Here is a 27227-nt window from a genome sequence, read left to right as displayed (position 1 = left end):
TTGGGACTAGGCGAGATTTCTCGAAGTTGATCTGGAACCCCAACTGTTGTAGGAATTTTATCACTTTGTTTGTTGCCGTGAGGCAGTTCTCGACGCTGTTTGACCAAATGAGCCAGTCGTCTAGGTAAGCTACTATTTGAATTCCTTGGGTTCGTAATTCTTGGATTACCGTCTCTGCCAGTTTGGTGAATATCTTGGGTGCTATGTTGAGTCCGAATGGCATTACTTTGAATGCATAAGCTTGGTTGCCTAGTTTGAAGCCTAGAAACGGACGAAAATGCCTTGCTATCGGAACGTGACAGTAAGCATCTGTAAGATCTATAGAGGTGGTGACGGCCCCACGAGGAAGTAAGGTCCGCACCTGAGAGACGGTTAGCATGTGGTACTTGTCGCATCGAATGTAAGAATTCAGATGAGACAGGTCCAAGATTACTCTTCGCTTGTCTGAGTCTTTCTTTGGCACGCTGAACAAGCGACCTTGAAATTTCAAGTGATTTACCTCTTTGATTGCATTCTTTTGTAGTAGATCGTTTGCATATAAGACTAGCTCCTCCATTGGAAGTTGATGGAAACTGGTTGGTGGAGGGGGCCCTTCTATCCAACTCCACCCCAGACCTTTGGAAATTATGCTGAAACCCCAATTGCTGAACGTCCAACGGTTTCGAAAGATGTAAAGTCTTCCCCCTACCCGAGAATTCTCAATGATTCACTGCGGATTTACCTCCTCGGCCTCCGCGGAATCCTCGGCCTCGAGAATGGGTCCTTCCACTACCTCTGTTGCAAAAAGTTCCTCTCGCACCAGAGCCTCTGGCGCGTTGGTAACCCTGGAACGCACCCTGGGTTTCATAGTTGGGGTTAAAGGCAGGGGAAGTAGTATAAGAGGTAGTTGCTACCTGGGACTGAGGAACCAACACATATTGCTGTTGGGGTTGTCCTTTTGAAGTGGAGGGTTGACTCCCTTGCGTTACCGGGATGGTCTGAACTAATTGTTGTGACTGCTGGTTTTGGAAGGATTGGAAAGGTCTCAGCCTCTTCCTACCTCGTGATTGGTTGCTGGCCGGTTCAAACTTGCGTTTGGGGACTAGGCCCCACCGAACCTTGAGGCTCTGATTGACTCTGGCAGCCTCGCTGAGGACATTATTGACTAGATCCTCCGGGAATAAGTCAGGGCCCCAGATTGGGGCTTTAATGAGCTTGTTAGGCTCATGTCTGATAGTGGCCTCAGACAGGACGTGTTTACGGCAACGACGTCTGGCCGCAAGGAAGTCGTAGGCATCAGACAGCAGGGTCTGAAGCAATGACTTTGTCAAAACCTTAAAGAGGGGTTCCTCTTCATACATTAAAGAGGTCATTTCAGCCATTGTAGCTGAGTTGATCGATCTACTCAATCGCGTACGGGCTTCAAACTCGAGACGTATCAAGGACTCTGGAAGCCTGGGTAGTCGCTCACTGAACTGTGTAGAGGCACAGTCAGCGCTTAGCTTACCCGCTTTGAAGGTCGCTGGGGCGTTGGTCCAGCACTCGTGATCTCCAGGGAACAGGAGGGAAATCAGATCCGTTTCCCGCAGTTGTGGTAACAGTTTGTCCTCGTTAATAGCCTGATAAGCGATGTCCATCATCTTTGTGACACACGGAGTGGGGGTTTGCTCGTCTACCACGAACATCGTGTAGGAGCTTTTATGGGGTGTTAGCATAGTGTTAACACACTCCCACTCGTTCAGGGTTCGGACCCAGGTGGACTGAGCCTGTTCCTTCAGGTAGATCACGGTTTCTTTGGGAACTTTATCCAACCGTACAAGAGCCTCCTCAGTTAAGCATGCAAAACCAGGGAAGGGAAACTGGAGACCCGGCGGGTAGAATTCAAAATCTTCAATAGGCCGGGTGCCACATCCTTCGATGGTTAACATACCATCCTTGAAGGGGGAGTGCAAGGCCATTCTCCACGGGTTGCTTTTAACAAACTCCGGGAGCTTAGAGGCATCCGGGATAACATACTGTTGTTGCTGAGGCAGTCCCGAACGCATGAGGCTCTCAACGAGACTCTCCTGGTTTTGCACCCTCTCAGTGAGGGACGTCACCAAGGAACCAATTTGTTCCAACAACTGGCTCGAAAAGGCTGCCGGATCGAAGGAAGCCTCCGGGGTCTTAGTTTTCAAGCCGGTCTTCGCTCTTGACCCAAGAGAGGAAGAAGTAGCTACAGCTGAGTCTTTGGGGACTCTGGAAGACGAAGTCTTAACAGGTTTAGGGGATTTGGAAGACCTGCGAGTCTTCGTTAGGGGTCTACGGAGAGACTTAACCTTAGGGACAACAGGACGTGGCCTGACATCAGCCCCGTGCTTCCCTGAGAACCCCTGAAAGGAAGAATTAGCAGAAGAGGTAGAAAAAGTCGGGCTAAGGAGAAGAATCTTAGCCCGGGACCTACTTGCCTCACCTACCTCCCTACCTAACTCTGGCTCGTCTAGAGCCATAGGTTCGATGTCAAGGTTGATAGCCGCGACGTCCTCCAAGATTGTCTCCCCCATCACCTCGTGGTTTTCAGACAGGAGTAGAGCCTCGCTGATCTTAGCAATGATGGGGTCCGCCACATCCTTGGGGACCACAGCCGAGGTCTTGGCATTAGGGTAAATGAGGGCACACATTTCCTCCGACAGGATGTAGGATTTCTTCGCCTTGACATTTCGGGCGAACCCGCCGACCCAGATCTTAAGGGTCGCCAAGGCAGAAGTCTTAGAAGACTGAGAGCTCTGAAAAAGAATAAACCGTTACTAATAACAAAGTAACTTCGTCGAAGGAAGTGTAAAAACATGTAGACCGAGATTAAATGTTTTAATTCGATCAGAGATTACAATGGAAATCACAAGGAAAAATCCAGAGATTAAATCCGAAGTAAATATAGATAGTAACGACAGGGACACCTACCGAATCCGCAGTAAGCGTGGAGACAAGCCCGTAACAGACCACACAGTTGTCTGGATGCCAAACAATCAGATCATTGACCTGGACAGCGCAGTGAGCATGAGATCTGCAAACGTCGTGGCCGCACGCTTGCTGAAGCACGGCCGCGCAGGCCGTCATCTGAGAGCGGACCACCTGTAATAATAAAGATACATAAGTATCCCATAGTAGGTTAGTATCCCAAGGGGGACCCGGGTGCTCCGGGTACTAAAAATAAACCGGTATAAAACCGGGATAAAATACTAAGAATAACATTTCGAACCGGTATAGTAATCGGAGGAAAAAACTTAGCATAAGCAGTAATTAACTGATAATGTTAAAACAAATCCGTAATTTACTTATGATCATTCAATAATATAGTATTGTCATAGAGGTAGATATACTACCCCGTCGGTACCGGGGAAGTATAGAATAAAATTGTAATAATGACATGCTTTCTGTTGGCTTCGGGGAGACAACTGAGATAGACCGGGGGGGGGGGGGGTTCACAACCAGCCTACCGGGGTAGGGGAGTCGAAAAGGGAGGGAGGGAGGAGTTCAATGACTCCCCGCCAGCCACAAGGACCTTAACGAACAGAGACAATATATTATATATAATAAAAACAATTAAATAAAAGCTCTAACGTGATTACCCCACGAACAAATAGTCTACGAAATAGCAGCCATTCCTTATAAGGAAGGACAAAAAGACCCAAGCATGATACGGTACGTAACGAAGGGAATCACACTGAAAGAATACCCAATATACAACAGAAATCTCCCCGGGCCGACCGATGGCCAATCAGGGCGGCAGGGGAAAAACCCAGCTACGACAAGGCATGAAAAGTGAGCGTACTGTACTTAACTATCACCTCGACAGATGTTCTCGGCTCAGACTAAGGGGAGGAGTCAGTAGGTATCCCAGGGGAGGGATGAGTAAGTGGGGGGGGGGCCCTGGGGAACGAGAGAACGCGACCCGTAAAACAAAACAGCTGACTCCAAAGTCTCTGAGAGACGTGAGGTATCCCTGGAGGGGGATGAGGGTATGGGCTGGCATACACCAATAGAGGGGAGGGGAGGAGCCAGCGAGAACTAGCCAATGGTGGGGCTCGAGGCGATCACGTGGGACCAAGAGCGGACAGGAGTACCAACCTGTCCAAACAGAACCATGAGATAAACAAAAACGGAATGATCATATACGGATAATAGAATTAATGTAAAAATAATGTAACATGCAGAACTAGGTTATAAGGCATGTGAAAGCTAAATTAATGCAGTAAGAGAGGGATGCAGGGGTAATGGCAAGGAAAGAATAAATAACAAAGCCGAGCCCTCCAGCGTGAGTAGGTACCGAGCTGGACAGGGGGGCCAACACAACGGCTAGATCGGGTATGATGCCGATCGGTAGGATAACAAAAAACTAGAATAAAAAACTGCCAAGCAAGAGTCCCACTCGAACTAATAGCGTAACTCTTATCTAGGTGTAATGAGTAATAAATCCTAGATTAAAAAACACCATAACGCGATAACAAAAACCTTCCAGGTACTCGGCCTCGAAGGGTAGCAAGCAAGCCAAAACCTAAAGTAAAGTTCAAATAGCTATGATACGTGATCAATATAATATCAGTATAGCAAAGTGTTAATCGGTAAAAAACACCAGCGCAACAGGTTCAAAACGAATAACAATTAGTATAGAAGACTAATTGCAAGGCGTTAAGAACGAGCCAAGGAGGTAGCAAAGCCAACATGGCCGCCGCGTAGCGGGGCCATCGAAACTGAGAAAACACGAAAACTCAAATAATAATAAAAATGATATTTTCAATTTAAAATAAATTTTTGAATATACTTACCCGGTGAATATATATATAGCTTACTCCGACGGTCGACAGATTCCAAAAACTCGCGAGCGATCGCCATGAAGGCTGCCGGGTGTGCCCACCAGCGCCGACTATCGGCCAGATACCGCATATACTTCTCCATAAGTTCAGTTCTTCTCAGTCCGTAGGGTCTCTATCGGGGAGGAAGGGAGGGCCTTTAATTATATATATTCACCGGGTAAGTATATTCAAAAATTTATTTTAAATTGAAAATATCATTTTTAAATATTAAACTTAGCCGGTGAATATATATATAGCTGATTCACACCCATGGTGGTGGGTAGAGACCAGTATTAAAACAATAAAGGCGTATATGCTCAAGAGTTTTTGACAAATATTCAAAAAACAAACTTAAGTATAGGTACCTGATAAGGAAGCTGACTCTGATGAATACTCTGACTCATTAGTCCGCTATCCTTATGAAGCCCAGCGATCCTCTCAGGATGCTGAAAGACTTCTAGGAGCTGTTATAATCAGGGTGAACACCCCTACAACAGGACCTCATCAATACCCTTAATCTGGGCGCTCTCAAGAAACAATATTTTGACCACCCGCCAAATCAAAAGATTGCGAAAGACTTCTTAGTCTCCCGTACAACCCAAAACAATATTAAAAATTTCAAGAGAAGATTAAAAGGATATTGGGATTAAGGGAATGTAGTGGTAGAACCTTCACCCACTACTGCACTCGCTGCTACGAATGGTCCCAACGTGTAGCAGTCCTCATAAAGAGTCTGGACATCTTTCAAGTAATATGAAGCGAACACCGACTTGCTTCTCCAAAAGGTCGCGTCCATAATACTTCTAAGGGATCTATTTTGTTTAAATGCTACTGAAGTTGCTACCGCTCTAACTTCATGAGCCTTAACTTTAAGCAAATTACGATCCTTCTCACTTAAATGAGAGTGTGCCTCTCTAATCAATAATAAGACAACGCATTCTTCGACATAGGCAAAGAGGGCTTTTTAACGGAGCACCATAAGGCCTCTGAAAAAACCTCACAGCAGTTTAGTTCTAGATAAATAAAACTAAGAGCTCTAACGGGACACAGCACTCTTTCAATTTCATTCCCAACAACCTCAGATAGACTGGGAAGTTCAAACGATTTAGGCCAAAAAACCAAGCTGAAGAGAGCATACTGCTTTATTAGCGGAGAAGCCGATATTCTTGCTAAAAGCATGTATCTCACTAACCCTTTTTGCAGAAGCCAAGCTCACCAAGAAAAGTGTCTTGAGGGTAAGATCCTTCAGGGAGGCCGAACTTAACGGTTCAAACCTGTCTGACATAAGGAACTGCAGGACCACGTCCAAGTTCCAAGCAGGAGTAGAAATACGACGCTCCTTGGAAGTCTCGAAAGACTCAAGAAAGTCTTGAAGATCTTTGTTATTAGATAGATCCAAATTTCTATGCCTGAAAACAGAAGCTAACATGCTTCTGTAGCCTTTAATGGTAGATGCAGAAAGGGAGCGACCATTTCTCAGATAAAGCAGAAAATCTGCAATCTGTGCTACAGAGGTACTGGAAGAGGAAATAGAGGAGGACTTGCACCAGTCTCTAAATACCTCCCATTTAGATTGACAAATCCTGATGGTAGAGGATCTTCTAGCCCTCGCGATCGCTCTAGCTGCCTCCTTCGAAAACCCTCGAGCTCTAGAGAGTCTTTCGATAGTCTGAAGGCAGTTAGACGAAGCGCGGGGAGGCTTTGATGAAATCTCTTTACGTGAGGCTGACGCAGGAGATCCATCCGCAACGGTAGACTTCTTGGAATGTCTACTAGCCATAGAAGCACCTCTGTGAACCACTCACTCGCGGGCCAGAGGGGAGCAACCAACGTCAACCTGGTCCCTTCGTGAGAGGCGAACTTCTGAAGAACCTTGTCTAGGATCTTGAATGGTGGGAAGGCATAGATGTCTAGGTGAGACCAGTCCAGCAGGAAAGCGTCTATGTGGGCTGCCTCTGGATCTGGAACTGGAGAGCAGTAAGTCGAGAGCCTCTTTGTCAGTGAAGTCGCAAAAAGATCTATGGTGGGTTGACCCCATGTCATCCCTAGCTTCTCGCACACAGTCTTGTGCAACGTCCACTCCATGGAGATGACTTGTCCTCTTCTGCTGAGGCAGTCCGCTAAGACATTCATTTATCCTTGCACAAATCTCGTCAAAAGAGAGATGTTACTTGCCTTAAATGGAGTTCCTTCTGATCTGTGGACCAAAGACCCGAGCATTCCAGACTGTCCAGTGGTGCTCCCCAACCCAAATTCGATGCATCTGAATACAACACATGGTTTGGGTTCTTGATCGCAAGAGAAAGACCTTCTCGAAGTCTGACGTTGCTGTCCCACCAAGTCAGACATGTCTAGACTGAGTTGGATTTGGGATAGAGATACTCTCTAAGCCCTTCTCCTTGTTCCAATGGTTTAGGTGAAATTGGAGAGGGCAAAGGTTGAGTCTCCCCAGAGAGATAAACTGCTCCAGCGATGAAAGAGTTCCCACGAGGCTCGTTCAAACTCTTACAGAGCAACTGTTTTTCTCTTGCAAGTGACGGACTTTTAACAGAGCTTGTTCCATTCTTGTGGAAGACGAAAAGGCCCGAAAAATTCGAAACTGTATCTCCATCCCCAAATAAAGAATAGTCTGGGATGGAGTACTGTAAGTTACGACTTCTCTACGTTAACTATGAGACCTAGCTCCTTGGTTAGGTCTAATGTCCATTTGAGGTTCTCCAGACAGCGATTTAATGACGACGCCCTGATTAGCCAGTCGTCAAAATAAAGGGAGGCTCTGATCCCTGAAAAATGTAGAAAGCTTGCTACATTTTGCATGAGCCTTGTAAAAACAAGAGGAGCAGGACTGAGGCCGGAGCACAGTGCTCGAAATTGGTACACTACTTTCCCGTCCACAAACCTCAGATATTGTTGAAAGTTTGGATGAATCGGGATGTTGAAGAATGCATCCTGAAGGTCGAGAGAGACCACCCAGTCGCCTTCCCTTACTGCTGCCAAGACAGATTTGGTAGTCTTCATCGTGAACTTTGTCTTGACAATGAACACATCGAGTGCACTTACATCTTAAGTACTCCTGCAGTGAACGTGGCTGCCAGTTCATTGGAGCCATCCCTTATGGCCTTGTTCATGCATGACATAATTTGTACAGCAATACATTGTCAGCTGGAGAGACCTTCTTACTTAAGGCTCCCAGGGACCAATCCAAAAAATTAAATAAACGCTCGAAAAAAAAACTCCTTTCAAGAGATGGTCTAGCTCTGAAGAAGACCATAAAATCTTGGAGCGTCTCATGGCTAGACGACGAGGAGAGTCCACTAGGCTTAAGAAGTCTCCCTAGGCAGAGGCAGGTACTCCCAAGCCGAGAACTTCTCCTGTGTCACACCAGATGCTCGAGCGAGAAGCTAATCAAGAAGGAGGAAAAGCAAAAGCAGACTTTCCTAAACTTCTCCTGGATTCCAACCAGTCTCCCAGTAAGAGCATGGCTCTCTTGGAAGAACGAGAGAGAACTGACTTCGTATATGTAGGAGTCGAAGAAAGTCATGCCAAGAGTAAACTCAGACGGCGGAGAACGTGGAGCAGCCGTTACAAAACGAGTAGGACAAAATTTCCCTAAAGAAATTCATAATTTTAAAAACAAGGGATTGTTGGACAACCCTAGGTTACTCCTCTTCTGAATGAATCCCCAAAGGTACATTAGATGAAAGGGGGTCATCAACTTCTTCAGAAGGCACATCATCTGATAAATCTAAAGTCTTGCGAGAAGGAGATTTATATTCAGAATGACGTGAATGAAAAGCCTGACAGGCTATATCAACTCGTATATGAACAGAAGTTAAAGTTGGAGGGTCGATGTCACGTTGTGACTGCAGAGAATGTTATTCTACTACAAGTCGTGACAGAAGTGACTGACGTTCAAACGTCACGTAGTAACAGCGGTGACTGCTGTTCGATGCTACTGTATATCGTGACTACGGTGACTGACCTTCGACGTCACGTCGTGTCTACGATGTCTACTGCTCAACGTCACGTCGTGTCTGCGGTGTCTGCAGCTCAACGTCACGTCGTGTCTGCGGTGTCTGCAGCTCAACGTCACGCTGTGACTGCGGCGGCTGACGTTCAAAGTCTCGGAGGAACTGCAGTGACTGCTGATCAAAGTTATGACTCGACTTAACTGACTTCGAGATTTATGCTCCACATCTCGTTTAACAGCAAAGCTGACACTAGGGATAACGTCAGCGTGACGTAACAAATCTCGTTTAGAAGGTTGAAGACCTGAATCACGTATCCCAGAACCGTGACGTACAATAAGCAAAGGATCCTTTCGCACAGGAACAGGATCGTAAGCTTTCATTAAAGAAGAAAGCTTTAACAGCATATCTTGCAAAACACTTAACTTCGGATCAACCGCACTCTGAATAAATCGTGACGTCGGAAACGTCTGTACATGAACGTCATCGCTATGACTCTCATGATGACTACAGCTAGGACGTTGAACTTGTTCTGAAGGAACTAATTAACGTTTCAACCGTCTCGAAACCTTACGCCAAGGTTTTTAAAGAGACGAATCATCGGAAGACGAGGAGAACTTCGTCTCTCCTGTCTTATGGTAAGGACGTGCTTGAAGAGCAACGTCTGATACCTTTGAGGGAACGTCTGTTCGTTGGTTTACACCTCTCACTCCCTTAGGTCCTACGACATTCCTTCTCCCTGGGGTAGGGGAGCCTGAAAGAGGTCTCGGACTAGGCAAGTGACAAGCACGAACAAACAACACTGAACATGTTTTTCGCACTTTTTTCACTGACATTGCATTTTTTAATAATTTCACATTAGACATGAATAAAGCTGATTTCTACCTGAAGCACGCAATTCTCCCTTAAATCAAAAGGTTAGAATTGCGAAATACAGTATGTCGTATAATGTAAGCTCATTAGTACAAAATGAAACACACATGCAAAAATTAATAAACATATACATATATATAGAATAAAACGGAAATATGATATTTTAATTATAAAATAAATTTTTGAATATACTTACCCGGTGAATATATAATAGCTGCAACTCTGCGGCTCGACAGAAAACACACTCAAAAAACTCGCGAGCGATCGCTATGAAGGTTGCGGGTGTGCCCACCAGCGCCAACTGTCGGCCAGATACCACTCTTGTATGTAAACAAAACCTTCAATTCTTCTCGTCCCGCTGTGTCTCTATTGGGGAGGAAGGGAGGGTCATTTAATTTATATATTCACCGGGTAAGTATATTCAAAAATTTATTTTATAATTAAAATATCATTTTTAAATATTTAACTTAGCCGGTGAATATATAATAGCTGATTCACACCCAAGGAGGTGGGTAGAGACCAGAGTTAATTATGTTTACAGCGTATAAGCTAAGAGTTTTTTCATTTTGACAGTTATCAATATAACAAAACCAAAATAAATAGGTACCTGGTAAGGAAGTTGACAGACGATTACTCTGCCTTGTAAGTCTGTCTTCCTCACGGAGCCCAGCGATCCTCTTAGGATGCTGACAGACTCCCAGGAGCTGAAGTATCAAGGGCTGCAACCCATACAACAGGACCTCATCAAACCCCTAATCTGGGCGCTCTCAAGAAATGACTTTGACCACCCGCCAAATCAACCAGGATGCGAAAGGTTTCTTAGCCTTCCGAACAACCCATAAAACAATATTAAAAACATTTCAAGAGACAGATTAAAAGGATATTGGAATTAGGGAAGTGTAGTGGTAGAACCCTCACCCACTACTGCACTCGCTGCAACGAATGGACCCAGTGTGTAGCAGTCCTCGTAAAGAGTCTGGACATCTTTTAAGTAAAATGACGCGAACACTGACTTGTTTCTCCAAAAAGTCGCGTCCATAATACTTTGCAGAGATTTATTTTGCTTGAAGGCCACGGAGGTTGCTATATCTCTAACTTCGTGCGTCTTAACCTTAAGCAAACATCGGTCTTTCTCATTCAAGTGAGAATGAGCTTCTCGTATTAAAAAAAAATCTGATAAAATATGACAAAGAATTCTTTGACATAGGCAATGAAGGTTTCTTAACTGAGCACCATAATGCCTCAGATTTCCCTCGTAATGACTTAGTACGAGCTAAATCGAACTTAAGAGCTCTAACAGGACATAATACTCTTTCCAGTTCGTTGCCTACGATCTCTGATAAGCAAGGAATATCAAAAGATTTAGGCCAAGGACGAGAAGGCAGTTCATTTTTGGCCAGGAAACCAAGTTGAAGTGAACAAGTGGCTTTTTTCTGTAGAAAAGCCGATGTTCTTACTGAAGGCATGAAGTTCACTGACCCTTTTAGCCGAAGCCAAGCACACTAGGAAAAGTGTCTTGAGGGCGAGATCCTTCAGGGAGGCTGAATGTAATGGCTCAAACCTGTCTGACATGAGGAACCTTAGGACCACGTCTAAGTTCCATCCAGGAGTTGCAAAACGACGTTCCTTAGAGGTCTCGAAAGACTTAAGGAGATCTTGGAGATCTTTATTGTTGGAAAGATCTAAGCCTCTATGTCGAAAGACCGAAGCCAACATGCTCCTGTAGCCCTTAATCGTGGGAGCTGAAAGGGAGCGAACCTTTCTCAGATGTAAAAGAAAATCTGCGATTTGGGCTACAGAGGTACTGGACGAGGACACAGATGCTGACTTGCACCAGTCTCGAAAGACTTCCCACTTCGACTGGTATACTCTAATGGTAGAAGCTCTCCTAGCTCTTGCAATCGCACTGACTGCCTCCTTCGAAAAACCTCTAGCTCTTGAGAGTCTTTCGATAGTCTGAAGGAAGTCAGACGAAGAGCGGGGAGGCTTTGATGGACATTCTTTACGTGGGGCTGACGTAACAGATCTACCCTTAGAGGAAGACTTCTTGGAAAGTCTACCAGCCATTGAAGTACCTCGGTGAACCACTCTCTCGCGGGCCAGAGGGTAGCAACCAACGTCAACCTTGTCCCTCCGTGAGAGGCGAACTTCTGCAGTACCTTGTTGACTATCTTGAATGGTGGGAATGCAAATAAGTCCATAAAAGACCAATCCAGTAGAAACGCGTCTATGTAGATTGCTTCTGTATCTAGGACTGGAGAGCAAAAGATTGGTAACCTTTTGGTCAACGAGGAGGCAAAGAAGTCTATGGTGGGTTGACCCCAAGTAGCCCAAAGACTCTTGCCCACGTCCTTGTGGAGGGTCCATTCCGTGGGTATCACCTGACCCCTCCGACTGAGACAGTCTGCCAAGACGTTAAAGTCCCCCTGGATGAATCTCGTCAACAGGGAGATGCCTCGAATTCTTGACCATAAAAGAAGGTCCCTTGCGATCTCGAGCAGCGTGAAGGAGTGTGTGCCTCCTTGCTTGGAGATGTACGCCAAAGTTGTGGTGTTGTCTGAGTTGACCTCTACCACTTAGTTTCGAAGACGCTTTCTAATATCATCAAGGCCAAGTGGACTGCTAATAGCTCCTTGCCGTTGATGTGCATGCTCTTCTGACTTGAGGTCCACAGACCCGAGCATTCCCGACCGTCCAGGGTCGCACCCCAACCCAAACCCGACGCGTCTGAGGACAACACGTGGTTTGGGTTCTTGACTGCTAGGGATAGTCCCTCTCTCAGACTGATATTGCTGTCCCACCATTTCAGGCATGCCTTTATTGGTTCGGAGACTGGGAATGATACCGTCTCTAATGTCTTGTCCTAGTTCCAGTGAGAGGCTAGATGGAACCGGAGAGGCAGAAGGGGTAGTCTCCCTAGTGAGACAAACTGCTCCAGGGATGAGAGAGTCCCTACGAGACTGTTCCAACTCCTGACTGAATAAACGTTTTCTTTTCAGCATTAGTTGGACTTCGAGCAGGGCTTGACTGCGAATCTCCATCCCCAAATATAGAATAATCTGGGATGGGATCAGTTGGGACTTTTAGGTTGACCACAAGTCCCAACTCCCTGGCCAGACTCAACGTCCAATGTAGATCCTGCAGACAGCGAAGGCTGGACGATGCTCTGAGAAGCCAGTCGTCCAAGTACAGGGAGGCTCGGATCCCCGATAGATGGAGGGATTTTGCCACATTCCTCATGAGCCTCGTAAACACGAGAGGCGCAGGACTGAGGCCAAAGCACAGGGCTCGAAACTGGTACCCCACATTCCTGTAAACAAACCTCAAAAACGGTTGGGAATCCGGGTGTATAGGAATGTGGAAGTATGCCTCCTGAAGGTCGAGAGAGACCATCCAGTCGCCTTCCATAAATGCTGTCAAGACAGCCTGGTAGACTTCATCGTGAAGTTTGTCTTGACAATGAACACATTGAGCGCACTTGCCTCTTACGTACTCCTGCAGTGAACATGGCTGCCAAATCATGGAGCCATCCCTGAGGGACTTGTTCCTGCAGAGAACGTGGCTGTCAGATCATTGGAGCCATCCCTGAAAGCCTTGTTTATGCATGACATAATTGTACAGCAAAACTTCAAAGGCTCGAAAACAGCTGTGAAGTTGACCTGTAAAATCTTGGAGCGTCTCATGGCCAGGCGCCAGGGAGAGTCTATGAGGTTTGAGAAGTCTATCTGGGCAGAGGCAGGAACTCCCAAGCCGAGAACTTCTCTCGTGTCATATCAGACTCTCGCTCTATAAGCCAGTTTAAAAGAAGGGAAAGCAAAGGCTGTATCCCCCAAACTCCTCCTGGTGATAAACCAGTCGCCTAGCAAACGTAAAGCTCTCTTAGAAGAGCGAGAGAGCACTAGCTTATAAAACAAAGGCTTCGAAGTAGCTAGGCCTAGTGTATGTAAGCTCTGACGTTTAGGCGAACGAGGAGCAGCAGTTACAAAAAGATCCGGACAAAGATCCTTAAAAATCAGCATGATTTATTTAAAGTCCATAGAGGGCTAAGCAGCTTTAGGCTCCTCTCCGTCTGACAGAGTCCTCAAGGGAATATCAGTAGGAGGGGGAACAGCAACTTCCTCATCTGAAGGAACCTTGTCCGCTAATAGCTGAGTCTCAAGCAAGGGAGAGACCTACCGTGGTAGCAATGCTTGACAAGCAGAGTCCACACGCACTGGTGCATTAGTAGCGGACCAGGACGCAACGTCATGTAATTGCTTGACAGTCTGAGAACTGTCAACAACAACAGGTGCGAGAGACCAGGACGCAACGTCATGTAACTGCTTGACAGTCTGTGAACTGTCAACAACAACAGTTGCGTGAGGGGACGCACAGCGTCCACTCGAGACTGCTTTGACCGCCTAGACTGAGCAGTCAAAACAACTCTAGAATGCGGAGGTTGACGCTCAGCGTCAAAACAAGTCAACTCCGATTGTTAGCGAACGTCCTGAACGTCAACAGGAGCATCAGCAAGTGGCCTAACGTCCAAATGTGGCTGAAAATCCACACGAGACAGCATCGAGTGTGGTTCTAAACAACCTGACTGACGTGACTTAGCTACGCCAACGTCAACAGGACGCACAAAGGAACGTTAGGGTGGCTGAAAGCCAGGATCTCGATGAGATAAACGGCTAGGCTCAACGGACTTATCGGCAGAATAGTCTTCCATAAGGGAGGCAAGCTTATTCTGCATGTCTTGCCGTACAACCCATTTAGGATCAACGGGAATGGTTGCGGTAAGAGACGAGGGTAACGTCTGTGACCGCAAAACCTTGCCTACAAAAAGACTCTCGGAGTCTGTGTTACGCTTTTGTTAGGCAGCGAGCAGTCTTCCGATGACTGCATAGGGTCAGAGCTGTCCTAATGGTTAAAACCAGGACGCTGGACCTGTCCTGAAAGGACTGACTTTCGCTTAAAGGGCCTCGAAACCTTGTTTCACGGTTTCTTATGCGAAAAGCCTTCAGATGACGAGGAGAAAATCGTCTCTCTCGCCTTATGGTAGGGGTGATCTTGGTAAGATACACCCGATACCATAGAGGGAACGTATGTTCGCTGATCAAGGCCTCTCAAACCCATAAGTCGTACGACATTACTTCTCCCCTGGGCTTGGGAGCTTGCAAGAGGTCCCGGACTAGGCGAACGACAGGCACGAACAGACGAACCCTCGGTCGTAACACTGATACACTTTGCGCAATATCACTTTATCACTACGATTTTCTGTTTTGCACTTATTTCACTGAAATCGAATCTTTTAACAATTCACGTTAGGTATGAATAAAACTGATTTCTACCTGAAGCACGCAATTCTACCCTCAAAAGGTTGTAATTGCGAAATCAGTCGTATAATGCAAGCACATTAATACCAGCAAAAAACAGTAAACATATTTTAAGATAAAAAATTCAGTGGCTGGGGAAGAGACTAAACACTAGTTCATTCAAAACTACGTTTTCAATCTCTCACCGTACATTGCCTTGGGACGAGAATAAAAAACTAAAAACGTTTTATCCTTTCTCCCCGTACAGAGACTAGGGACGAGAGTAACTCGAGAACAACGTTACCCGCTTGGGACGAGATAAAGATCGGAATGTTTTCTCTCCTCTCTCTCCCTCCGTCTCTATCTCTCTCTCTCTCTCTCTCTCTCTTGATTTCGCACCTAAGAGAAGAGCCCACTTACGTTTCGTCAAAAAAACAGGTTATTTGACCAAAGGAAAAAAAAAACTGAAAGGTTTTTCAATTAAAAAGTTCCTTTAAAATAGAATTTAAAACATTTAAGCTTTGAAAGAAGAATGAACAAAACGTCAGAATCGATTTACTCTTTCTGCAAAGTGAAACCGTGATACTCTCTCTCTCTATCGTAACGATAGAGCGCAAACTGCGTAGCATAAATAAACTAAACGTTAGTTCATCTTTGAAACAGTACGAAGACTATTCAAAGAAAATCTTTCATAAGTTTTAAATCATTAGCTCTTTAAAAGCTATTTATGATTGAAAGGGCTCAACGTTGTTTAACTTCGGTTTCCAAGTTAGGACCGCCTACTCTCAGGAAAGGTCGCATATAAACAAATCATTAAAATTTATTTTGATGTTTATTATAAATGGAAAGCTAATCGAAGAGGCCTAATAAAGGCGGTTGAGATATAAAATATATAGAGGAAAATCTATAATTAATTTATAACGTGATAAGATAATTGCTAAAAGCCTAAACACACTTCCGTCTAAGGGAAGGGTCGGCCATTTAAAAGTCAAAGAAAGTCCATACTCTCTTTGTCATCAAAAATTAAATCTATCCAAAAACGAGTTCAAGATTTAAGATGAAGATAAAACACCATGCGAAAGCTCAAACCAAAATGAAGTACTTCACCAAATATGTTGAGAAAACTCCAGGTTCTACAGCGAGTATTGATACGTCTTGTCGTCAACGTCGACAGAGAAGAATTGAAGGTTTTGTTTACATACAAGAGTGGTATCTGGCCGACAGTTGGCGCTGGTGGGCACACCCGCAACCTTCATAGCGATCGCTCGCGAGTTTTTTGAGTGTGTTTTCTGTCGAGCCGCAGAGTTGCAGCTATTATATATTCACCGGCTAAGTTAAATATTTAAAAATATAAAGTTAAAAAGATCAGTGACTTTGGAGGAGACTAAAACTAAATCACTAAGGACTACGTTTTCAATCTCTCACCGTACAGTGCCTCGGGATGAGAATAAAAACGAACGTTTTATCCCCCCCCCCGCTCTCTCTCTCTCTCTCTCTCTCTCTCTCTCTCTCTCTCTCTCTCTCTCTCTCTCTCTCTCTCTCTCTCTCTCTCTCTCTCTCCGTACAGAGACTTGGGACGAGAGTAAATATCTGCGAGAATAAAGATTTGGATCGTTCTCTCTCTCTCTCGCTCTCTTGCCACTCACAAGAGAAAGGCTCACTCACTCTTCGTCAATAAAAAGGTTATTTGACTAAAGGAAAATACTAAAAGGACTAAGAAATTGAAAATGAACATGTTCCTTTAAATTAGTATTTATAAAACTTCAGTTTGTAAGAAGAATGAACAAAACGTCAAAAACGATTTACTCTTTCTGCAAAGTGAAACCGTGATTCTCTCTTTCTCTATCGTAACGATAGAATGCAAACTGCTTAGCATAAATAAACCAAACGTTAGTTCATCTTTGAAAACAGCACGAAGACTATTCAAAGAATAAATTTCTTAAAATATTTTCTAAAAATATTCATCTCATCAATCTAAACAAAAATAAAAGTTGAATGGGCTCAACGTTGTTTAACTTCGTTTTCCAAGTCAGTACCGCCTACAAAGAATAGGCATAGGTCGCTTATAAACAAAAATATAGAATTTATCTCGGTGTTTAGTATAAATGGAAAGGGAATCGAAGAGGCCTAATAAAGGCGGGTGAGATACAAAATATATAGAGGTAAATCTATAAATATCAACAATAATTTATAAAGTGATAAAATAATTACTAAAAGCCTTTAACACACTTCCGTACACTGAGGGAAGGGTCAGCCAACTTTTCTCTATGGAAAACCCAGAGAGAGATTAAAAAAGGGATTTTGACGTAGGAAAAATCTATTTCTGGGCGAAGGACCTGTGCCGCCCAGTGAATAAGCTCCATTTAGCACTTATTCTTAGGTAATTTACTGCTAAATATACCAGAGAAAAAATGTAAAGGAGTGCTAGGTTAACTAGCTCGCTCACCTATTGGTGTCGGTATAAAATTGGGCGTATATTCCAGAGGTCCCGCACTATTTAGATTAATCCACGACAGAAAACCCCCAATAGAGGAGAGCCGTTCAACCTCACTCGGTACTACTAACAATGCATCCGCCCAGAACCCAACTCCTTAGCACCCAAAGTTTGGGGACTCCAAGGGAGAGGAGCTGGGAGGGTTCACTGGGCGGCACAGGTCCTTCGCCCAGAAATAGATTTTTCCTACGTCAAAATCCCTTTTCTGGGCTCGAACCTGTGCCGCCCAGTGAATCTATACAAGAGAAAAATGTCACCAAACTTGCAAAATAAAGGAAAAACATAAGCGTAAGGGAAATACAGGATGCTTTTAATCAGAGATGAGTACCAAAAAACAATTATAAGGGTATCTTAAATATGAACATAAATCCAATAAGGTAGGTATAATAATGCCGTGAGTGATAATATATACAGATACTCAGGAGCATAAAATTTACAAATATAATAACAGTATTCAGGTGCGAGACCAACGAATACAATAGGGTATAAATGAGGCAGGTAAGAGGGAGAGATAAAGAGTCAAGGCATTAACCTGTGAGTTACTTGGGAGTAACTACGCTCCCTGCGGCTACTGTAGAAAATTTTAGGGCTTCCAAATGTTTAAGGTAGTGTTTCTTGAACACTGACGGTGATTTCCACCTTGTATACCTGGAAAGGTCTGTAAAATTCATGTGGTGAAAGAAGTTCACCGAGGTAGCAACCGCCCTGATATCATGTGCAAGAGGAAAAGAGTCAGGGTTAGCTTGTTTAATAAAATACAAAATTTGTTGCCTGATCCCTTTAATAGTAATGGTACCGCCTTGTTCTCTAACGAATAGAGGCCCCGAGGAGTTAGAGGAGGTCCGGGATAAATAAGACCTAAGAGTAGTGACAGGGCACAGAGACGGATCTTGCGTGAGGGGAACAATTTTCCAGGAGGTCCATCTGTTTTGAGGGTCTTCATTCTTAGCCAAAAAGAATTTGTTAGGAGAAAGAAGGACCTCTCCTGAAGGCAGAAAGTCAATATGACCCGGGTCTCTCGACAAGGCTGCCAATTCAGAAATTCTTGCCCCGGAAGCCAAGCTCACCAGGAAAAGTGTTTTCCTGAGAAGGGGCATGTAATCACAAGAACTGTTAATGGTATCAGAAGCCAATTTGAGTACGTCATTAAGGAACCAGGTTACCGGGGTAGGACGAGTAACCGGTTTCAGTCTGGCACAAGCTTTCGGAATTGAAGCTAACAAAGAGTCGGTTAAGTCTATGTTAAAACCCACTAGGAAGATCTTTTTCAGAGCCGATTTAATAGTGGTGATAGTATTGGCTGCCAGACCTGATTCTAATAAAGATCTAAAGAAAGTGACTGTAAGGTTCAAGTTCATACAGTTCACGTCTGAGTCTATTAAAAATTTTGCCAACTTTTTAACTGCAGAGTCATACTGGCGGATGGTGGAATCCCGTTTATCCGATTCTAGGAACAAGGTGTTTTGAGGATAAATATTGGCACCATGCATAGCCGCAAACTTCATAAAGTCCATAAAGTTAGGGCGCTCTGAATGTTTGAGAAAGCGTACACAACGCGTGTTTGTACTATCTGAGACAGAACCGGATTGGGTATCGGGTGAGGGTATAGTCTCAACTCCCGCAGGAGAGGATACCAGTTGCTCTTGGGCCAGTTGGGTGCGACCAAGGCTACTTGTCCCTTGAAGGATCTCAGTTTGTCTAGAACTTTCAGCAAAAGATTCACCGGGGGAAAGAGATAAATCTTTTCCCAGTTGTCCCAATTCTGTGACATGGCGTCTGTGGCGTAAGCCTGAGGGTCTAGATTGGGAGCCACATATACTCTCAATTTGTGGTTGGATTCCGTGGCGAAGAGGTCCACTTTGAGACCGGGAACCTGAGAGAGAATCCACCGAAATGACTTTAGATCGAGTGACCATTCCGATTCTAGAGGGGAGGTCCGGGACAGGGCGTCTGCCACTACATTCCGGACTCCCGCCAGGTGGACAGCTGAAAGATGCCAACGGTTCGAGGCTGCTAGGGAGAATATGGCTACTAGAACATGGTTCAGAGGCCCTGACTTTGACCCGCCTCTGTTGAGGCAGCGGACCACCACTTCGCTGTCGAGGACCAGACGAAGGTGTTGTTTCTTGGGAAGAGCGAGACGTTTCAGGGTTAGAAGAACTGCCATGGCCTCTAGCACATTGATGTGAAAATGGCGGAACAAGGGAGTCCAAAGACCTTGAACTTTCTTGAGCTGAGAATAGCCGCCCCAACCTGATAAGGATGCGTCTGTGTGAATGATTAATTCCGGAGGCGGAAATCGAAGGGGAACTGACTTTGACAGACTGTTTGCTCTTGTCCAAGGAAGAAGTCTTTCCCGTAGAATGGGAGGAAGGCGGACTTTCCTGTCCCGGAGCTTCCGGTTCGCCCTCGAACGCCAGACACGATTGATATCTTTCAATTTTGCCTTCAGAAGAAGATCCGTCACTGAGGCAAACTGAAGGGACCCCAGAATCCTCTCTTGGAGTCGTCTGGAACTTACTTTGTCTTTGAGAAAGCGTTTGGTGTTCCTTGCAATCTCTAACCTCTTGGGTCTGGGAAGACACAGAGTATGAGATATAAGATCCCATTGCAGGCCGAGCCATTGGAACTTCGATTTTGGAAGAAGACGGGACTTCTTGAAGTTGATCTGGAAGCCTAGAGATTGAAGATAATGGATGACTTTGTGAGTGGCTTTTAGGCAATTTTGGGAGGTGTCTGACCAAATGAGCCAGTCGTCCAGATAGGCTACTACTTGAATCCCTTGATTCCTGAGTTCCTGAACAGCGACTTCTGCTAACTTTGTGAAGATCCTTGGGGCGATGTTGAGCCCGAAAGGCATCACCTTGAAGGAGTAACTTTTGTCCCCTAAGCGAAAGCCTAGGTACGGACGGAAGTGTCTCGCTATCGGGACGTGATAGTAGGCGTCTGTAAGATCGATAAAGGTGGTGACGGCCCCACGGGGAAGTAAGGTCCGCACCTGCGAGACGGTAAGCATTCGAAACTTGTCGCATTGAATGGACAAGTTGAGAAGGGATAGATCTAGAATCACTCTTCTCTTGTCTGAATCCTTCTTCGGGACACTGAACAGCCGACCTTGAAACTTCAGATGTTTCGTTTCTTGTATGGCGTTCTTTTGTAAAAGGTCCTGGACAAATTCGACCAGGTCCGGAGTGGAATGTTGACGAAATTTGTTCGGAGGAGGAGGTCCTTGAATCCAACTCCACCCCAGTCCCTTGGAGATGATACTGAACGCCCAGGGACTGAACCTCCATTTGTTGCGGAAGGCATAGAGCCTCCCCCCTACCTGCTGCACCTCAGTATTGGTTTGAGGAGTTGCCTCCTCGTCCGCCTCGGAAGTTCTTTCCTCTGCGAAAGGCTCTTCCCCTGCTTTTGTTCTGGTTAGAGCCACGGTGGTAGCCTCTACCTCTACCATAACTCTGGGAAGAGCTATGAGCCTCGTAAGACTGGTTAAAGGCAGGGGAAGTGGCGGAGGCACCAGAAAGCTGGCTCTTAGGTAGCAGAACGGTGACATAGTCATCCGAAGGAGCCTGAGAGGTGGAAGGCTGTGCAGGGACAACAGAAGATGGAGGAAGAGGTAGCCGGAAGTTGGATGAAGCACTCTGCTGTTGCCTGAACTGGGTGGAGGTATATGGTCTAAGCTTCTTCCTACCCCGGGCTTGATAATTTGCGGGGTCATACTTGCGTTTAGGGGTCAAACCCCAACGGGCTTTAAGGCTCTGATTAACCCTAGTGGCCTCCGCCAAGACTTCCTCTACGAGATCCTCGGGGAAGAGATTTGAACCCCAACAGGAGGACCGGATGAGTTTATTAGGTTCATGCCTAATCGTCGCCTCAGCTAGGACATGCTTGCGACATCTGCGTTTAGCAGTAGCGAAGTCATACAAGTCATAATATAAAGACTGTAAGGTAGCCTTGTTGAGAGACTTAAAAATACTCTCCGTATCGTAAGTCAAGGCTATCGACTCCGTGGATGTGGCCAGGTTTAGAGTACGGCCCACACGTAGGCGGGAATCATATTCCTGTTTAATGAGGGATTCCGGGAGACGGGGAAGCTTCTCACTAAACAAAACTGAGGCACAGTCTGCTGCAAGCTTGCCGGAGGTAAAGGTGGTATGGACGTTGTCCCAACACTCAATACCTGAGGGAAGAAGGAGGGAGATTGGATCCACCTCTCGGATGGGAGGCAAGGGCTTCTCCTCCAGAGCATATTGAAAGGCAAGCTCTGCCACCTTATTGACGCATGGAGTCAAGGTGTTCTTGTCCATTAAGAACATCGTAAAGGAGCTTTTATAAGGCGTCAGCATGGTGTTAGTGCAGCCGATGTCGTTCAAAAATCTGGCCCAAACAGATTGGGCTTGCTCCTTCGGGAAGATGACCGTCTCTTTGGGGACCTTGTCTAATCGAACTAAAGCTTCCTCGGTAAGCCTGGCATAACCATGAAAAGGAAATGCCAGACCAGGAGGAAAGAATTCAAAGTCCTCTAGAGGACGAGTGCCAAGGCCCTCCAGAGTCAACATTCCGTCTGAGAACGGGGAATGAAGAGCCATACGCCAGGGGTTGTTCTTGGCAAACGGCGGGAGCTTAGAGGCATCCGGGATGAGAGAGCTTTGGACTCTCTCCGGAGCTCCAGAGCTTTGGACTCTCTCCGGAGCTCCTTGCTCTAAAGCCCCAATTCTCTGACCGAAGTTAGAGAACATCGTGTCCATCCTCGACTGCATCTCCGAAACCAACTTTGCCTGCATCTCCGACACGATGCGAAGCATGGCTGATTCGGAAAGGCCCGGGCTAGCAGCAGGAGGGGCGGAAGGAACTCCCGGGTCGTGAGACTTAGAGGAGGAACCAGAGGTCTTTGAAGACGGGTTCGTACAATGTTTAGAGCCATGAGAAGTCTTGTGAGGCTTGCGAGCTTTGGGTAAGGTTCTTGAAGAAGACTTATCCTTAGGGGGAACCGGGTATGATCGTTGAGACAAATCACGGTCCCCAGAAAATCCAAGAAAAGAAGAGCGATCAGAAGAAGAAGAAAGAGCGGGGCTGAGGATAGGAATCTCAGCGCCGGACACACCTGCCTCACTTACCACCCTACCTGTATCCGGCTCGTCTAGTAACATTGGTTCGACGTCCAGGTTCATGGAGGCAACATTGTCCTCCAGACCTCCGGGGGCGTCCGATGGATCTTGCTCTGGGTCGATGAGACCCGTTATAGTGGCATCAATGTGGGCAATGATGGGAGCTGCCACATGCCTAGCCACAGCAGCTGAAGACTTGGCATTGGGGTAAACCATGGTGCAGTAGTCCTCAGATAGGACGTACGGCCGCTTAGACTTCACATTCCGGGCAAACCCACCAACCCACACCTTCAGTGTGGCCCGAGCCGCAGACTTTTGCTCCGGGGATGCCTGAAATAATAGTGGGAATTATAAGAGGGAGACTCCCAATGGTCCTTCAAGACCATAGATATCTTACTAATAGTAAAATAAATAAGAAGGCAATATAGCCAACGGGACTCACCGAGTCAGATCCGAGGGTAGTGATGAGGTCGAAGCAAATCACACAGTTATCCGGGTGCCATACCACAACGTCTTCCAGTTGAACCCCACAAGGGGCGTGAGATCGGCAGACGGAGTGGCCACAAGGCTGGTGCAGAACAGCTGCACAGGCCGGCGTCAGACAATGCACCATCTATAAAAAGAATAGTATATGAGAAACTGTAATTCTCTTAAGTAGGGGCGGGTCCGGAGGACCCGGGCCTAACATAGGTCTAACACAAGATTAGAGCTTAACTGTACTATTCTTTAAGTAGGGGCGGGTCCGGAGGACCCGGGCCTAACATAGGTCTAACACAAGAATAGAGCTTAACTGTAATATTCTTAGGTAGGGGCGGGTCCGGAGGACCCGGGCCTAACATAGGTCTAACGCAAGGTTAGAGCTTAACTGTAATATTCTTACATAGGGGCGGGACCGGAGGACCCGGGCCTAAACATAAGTCTAACTTGAAACTAAAGTATAGCAATCCATTCCGGTCAAGCCGGGAGCATAAAAAAGGATGCAATAACAAGGAATTAAGACACATAGTGTCTGATTTCCCGGGGCGGGGTAGACCCCGGGCCGGGAAATAAAAGTATATCCAATACCAATTCATTTAGGGACTCCGGGGTAGTGATCTGTCATATATAATCATCATAGGAAATGTTATAAAATAATAGGGGGGCGGAACTGTAGCTAAGAACCGCCAATCGAACCCGGAGGGTTTCGTATAACATAAGCCAGAATGAAAAGTGAATATAAAATAGGGTGCACCGGGATCCAACTCTGTTGACCGGTGGCCAACCAGACTAGACAGAGACGAACCCGCCGGGCCACCCGGAGGACAAAGTCCATAAACACTGAACTACCCCCTCTAAAAGGAGGGAAGGCAACGGTCCCTTAGTGGAGGGGGGAGAAGCCTAGCCGCCCACCTAGCTAGAGGGGGAGCGTGGGGGAGGATCACGTGATACGAGGCAGAAGGGCTACCAACTGACGATCCCCAACCAGACAGATCAAACGGAGTAATGGCACAAATATTCATTATAATAATAATAGCGTTAAAAATATATGAATAAACACATAGAAAATTTTTGGGCAAGGCATGCAACATAAAAATTAAATCACAAAAGACACACCTGATGGCTAAAAATAACATTGCCGCCTAGCACGAAGGTCGGCAGCCATAACGATACGTAAATGATATCGGCCCAAAAATTGAACCACGAGGATTCTAAACGCTAAATAATGAATATTCACAATAACAAATAATATTTGATAATAAAAATAATACACATAGTAACACCGCAAGTGAAACTTAAAAGCTCTCAAAAACAGGAGTACCAACTGTAGTGAAATCAAGCAAGATCGGTATGAACGAAGAGAATAAACTCCTATAATATAAATATTAAACGATCTAGGTTGCTCAAAACACAGTAAAACCCAGCTTGGTACTTAACTTAGACGGTGTCTCCTGGGAAACCGACGAAGAAGCCATAATTCAATGGAAAATAAACCAAAATCGAGAGCACAACAAAAATGCGGGTTACAATACTCGTCGTGCTAAAAGGAGTTGGGTTCTGGGCGGATGCATTGTTAGTAGTACCGAGTGAGGTTGAACGGCTCTCCTCTATTGGGGGTTTTCTGTCGTGGATTAATCTAAATAGTGCGGGACCTCTGGAATATACGCCCAATTTTATACCGACACCAATAGGTGAGCGAGCTAGTTAACCTAGCACTCCTTTACATTTTTTCTCTGGTATATTTAGCAGTAAATTACCTAAGAATAAGTGCTAAATGGAGCTTATTCACTGGGCGGCACAGGTTCGAGCCCAGAAAAGCAAGGGTAAGAAAAAAAAATTTTCTCTCCTTTCAAAAGAATTTCTTTTGAAGATCGTATTGCTTGAGAATAATCCAACACGGCGAAAGCCATAAAACCATGAACAAGTACTTCACCAATCAGTAGAAACTTGAGGTTAAGCGCGAGCGGAACCAATGCTGTCACTACCACCGACAGAGAAGAACTGAACTTATGGAGAAGTATATGCGGTATCTGGCCGATAGTCGGCGCTGGTGGGCACACCCGGCAGCCTTCATGGCGATCGCTCGCGAGTTTTTGGAATCTGTCGACCGTCGGAGTAAGCTATATATATATTCACCGGCTAAGTTTAATATTTAAAAATAAGGGCAATGCTACCTCCAGAAGCTCAAAAATCATAGATCTAGTACTTAACTTGGATGAGGAATCTTGGGTATCCGACATCTTCTTGCACTAGAACAGGAGCAAACCACCGAAAACACAGAGCCAAAAAAGCACAACAAACGGTCGTAGTGATGCTATGAAAAGGAGTGTCGTAGTTGGCATGGGTTGAGATGGTGGTAGTAGCTTTCAGTGGTGGGTGTTGAACGGCACCTCGCTGTTACTGGGATGTTGAAGAGGAGATATCTAAATGGCACGAGACCTCTGGTTGTGGTTTAACACACCCCAGTATTATACCGACACCTATTTAGGTGAGCGAGCTGGGTTCAACCCTGGCATTCCTATGCAACTTTTTTCTCTGGTAATACATAGCAGTTATATACCTTAGAAATGATGCAAAAGGAGCATTTCACAGAGCGGCACAGGTGGAGCCCAGAAATAATAATAATAATAATAAATGTCATAATTGCCATCTTTGATGAGATGCTTTTTGGCCTGCAAAGGAGCTATGTACTCTACACAACCCGTTAAGTAATTATCACAGGTCCCAGAGCGAACATGTCAAAAAGACTTGTGGGTATATTCCCCTCAGGTAGTGGGCTGTGAAAGTGGTCTGTCATTTCTAGACTCATACTTTTAATACTTACTGGCAGGTTATTCTTGAAGGCTAGTGTCACACCAATTCCTCTGACTTCGTAAGTACTCATTTGAGTAGGTTCTCCTGGGTCTTCCATTGAAAGAGGATGTGCTTTCATTATCGTTTCTTGAAGCCAAAGAGAAGATGGTGTTTCTGGAGATGTGCTAGTAAATCTGCCTTCTGTTTCCTAAACACACCTACAGGTGCTGCAACCCAACAAAATCAACTTTTATACCTCTCAGAAGATCACGCGAGTGAAGGTACTTTTATGTGTGGTGAATCCTCATACAGGGATCTTACGTGTGTAGGTGCAAATGAGTGAAAATTTTGGGTACTCTCTTCAAGCATAGCGATCAGTAAATTCTCTCTCATCCTCTGCAGTGCGAAGTCTCTAAAGCATCGTCGTCTGACAAAAGCAGAGTATGAAGTGTGTCTGAAGCAGGAGCAGAGAAGACTGTCTTTCTAGGAGACACAGTGTAACCCCTATCACTCTTATGTGAAGGGGAAGCAGGAGAAGGCTATACACTCTTAAAACATTCTCTCTCCTTTGCCTTCAGGTAACAGGAGGCCACAGGAGACTCAAAAACAGAAGACAAGGTCGAAAGAATCGAACTGGGAGGAGAGTGAGGACAAGTTCGTTTCCGTCTCTTCTCAGAAGTCATAGTCGAGGATTTACTTGCCAAAGGAGACAAGGCTTGACGGTGAGGATCGGCGATCAACTGAATTTTCCAAAGTGGTCCTGAATGGAGGGGGTCACGTCAGGAACTACTTCTACTACGGCAGAAGAGGAAAAAGGCACGGGAGCAGATGACTTGGGAGCTCTAGCAGTAGATAGGAATTGCAGCAGCATTACTGTTGATGGAATAAATTCCAGTTCTAAGGAAGGCCATAAGGTATTTAAAGCCAGGTCCTTTGAAGCATAGTCTTTGGCATTTACCAGGGAGGTCTCACTGCAAGCCAAAGGGCAGAAAATATCTCCTTTGCTGGGGGAAGGAGATAAGTCCACCTTAATAGCAGCTTACCTCAAGGGCATTGCAGAGTTATCATCCTTCTTAGGGTTTTCACCAAAAGACAAATGTGATGAATACAAAACTTAGGTAGTGTAGGGCGAGAACAGTAAGCAGCCTTCTTCGATTTCGAGGAAGATCATGAAGGCAAAGAATCTGGCTAAAGATTTCTTCCTCCTTCAGCCCTACTCTTACCAATAGGAAGGCAGCCACTCCCTAAGCTTGTTACAGGGGAATGACCGCACACAGTCGAGCAAATTTAAAAAAGAGAACAAAGAATGAGGATCCACATCAGTCCTGCTCAAAATTGCCACACTTGAGGCCAGATATGCCTGGGCAGGCACACATACCTACACATGGCTTCGCCATAATCAGTTAACA

General features: G+C 45.5%; 2 protein-coding genes across 3 annotated transcripts in view; both read right to left on the bottom strand.

Moving 5' to 3' along the window:
• Positions 1-27227, bottom strand: part of Nhe1 (Na[+]/H[+] hydrogen exchanger 1) — a 236014-nt gene that overhangs the window by 196966 nt on the left and 11821 nt on the right. The gene's annotated exons all lie outside the window — the stretch shown is intronic.
• On the bottom strand, positions 699-25957 carry LOC137623423 (uncharacterized). Its single transcript, XM_068354257.1, has 3 exons — positions 25850-25957; positions 2920-3090; positions 699-2744 (listed from the first exon to the last, which is right to left on the bottom strand). Exons 1-3 carry the CDS (start codon positions 25955-25957, stop codon positions 699-701), a joined length of 2325 nt encoding a protein of 774 aa, XP_068210358.1.

Source organism: Palaemon carinicauda, chromosome 30 (assembly GCF_036898095.1).
Source record: "Palaemon carinicauda isolate YSFRI2023 chromosome 30, ASM3689809v2, whole genome shotgun sequence".
Taxonomy (NCBI): Eukaryota; Metazoa; Arthropoda; class Malacostraca; order Decapoda; family Palaemonidae; genus Palaemon; species Palaemon carinicauda.
Note: the sequence above shows the minus strand (reverse complement) of the source record. Positions and strands in the feature narration are given on the sequence as shown.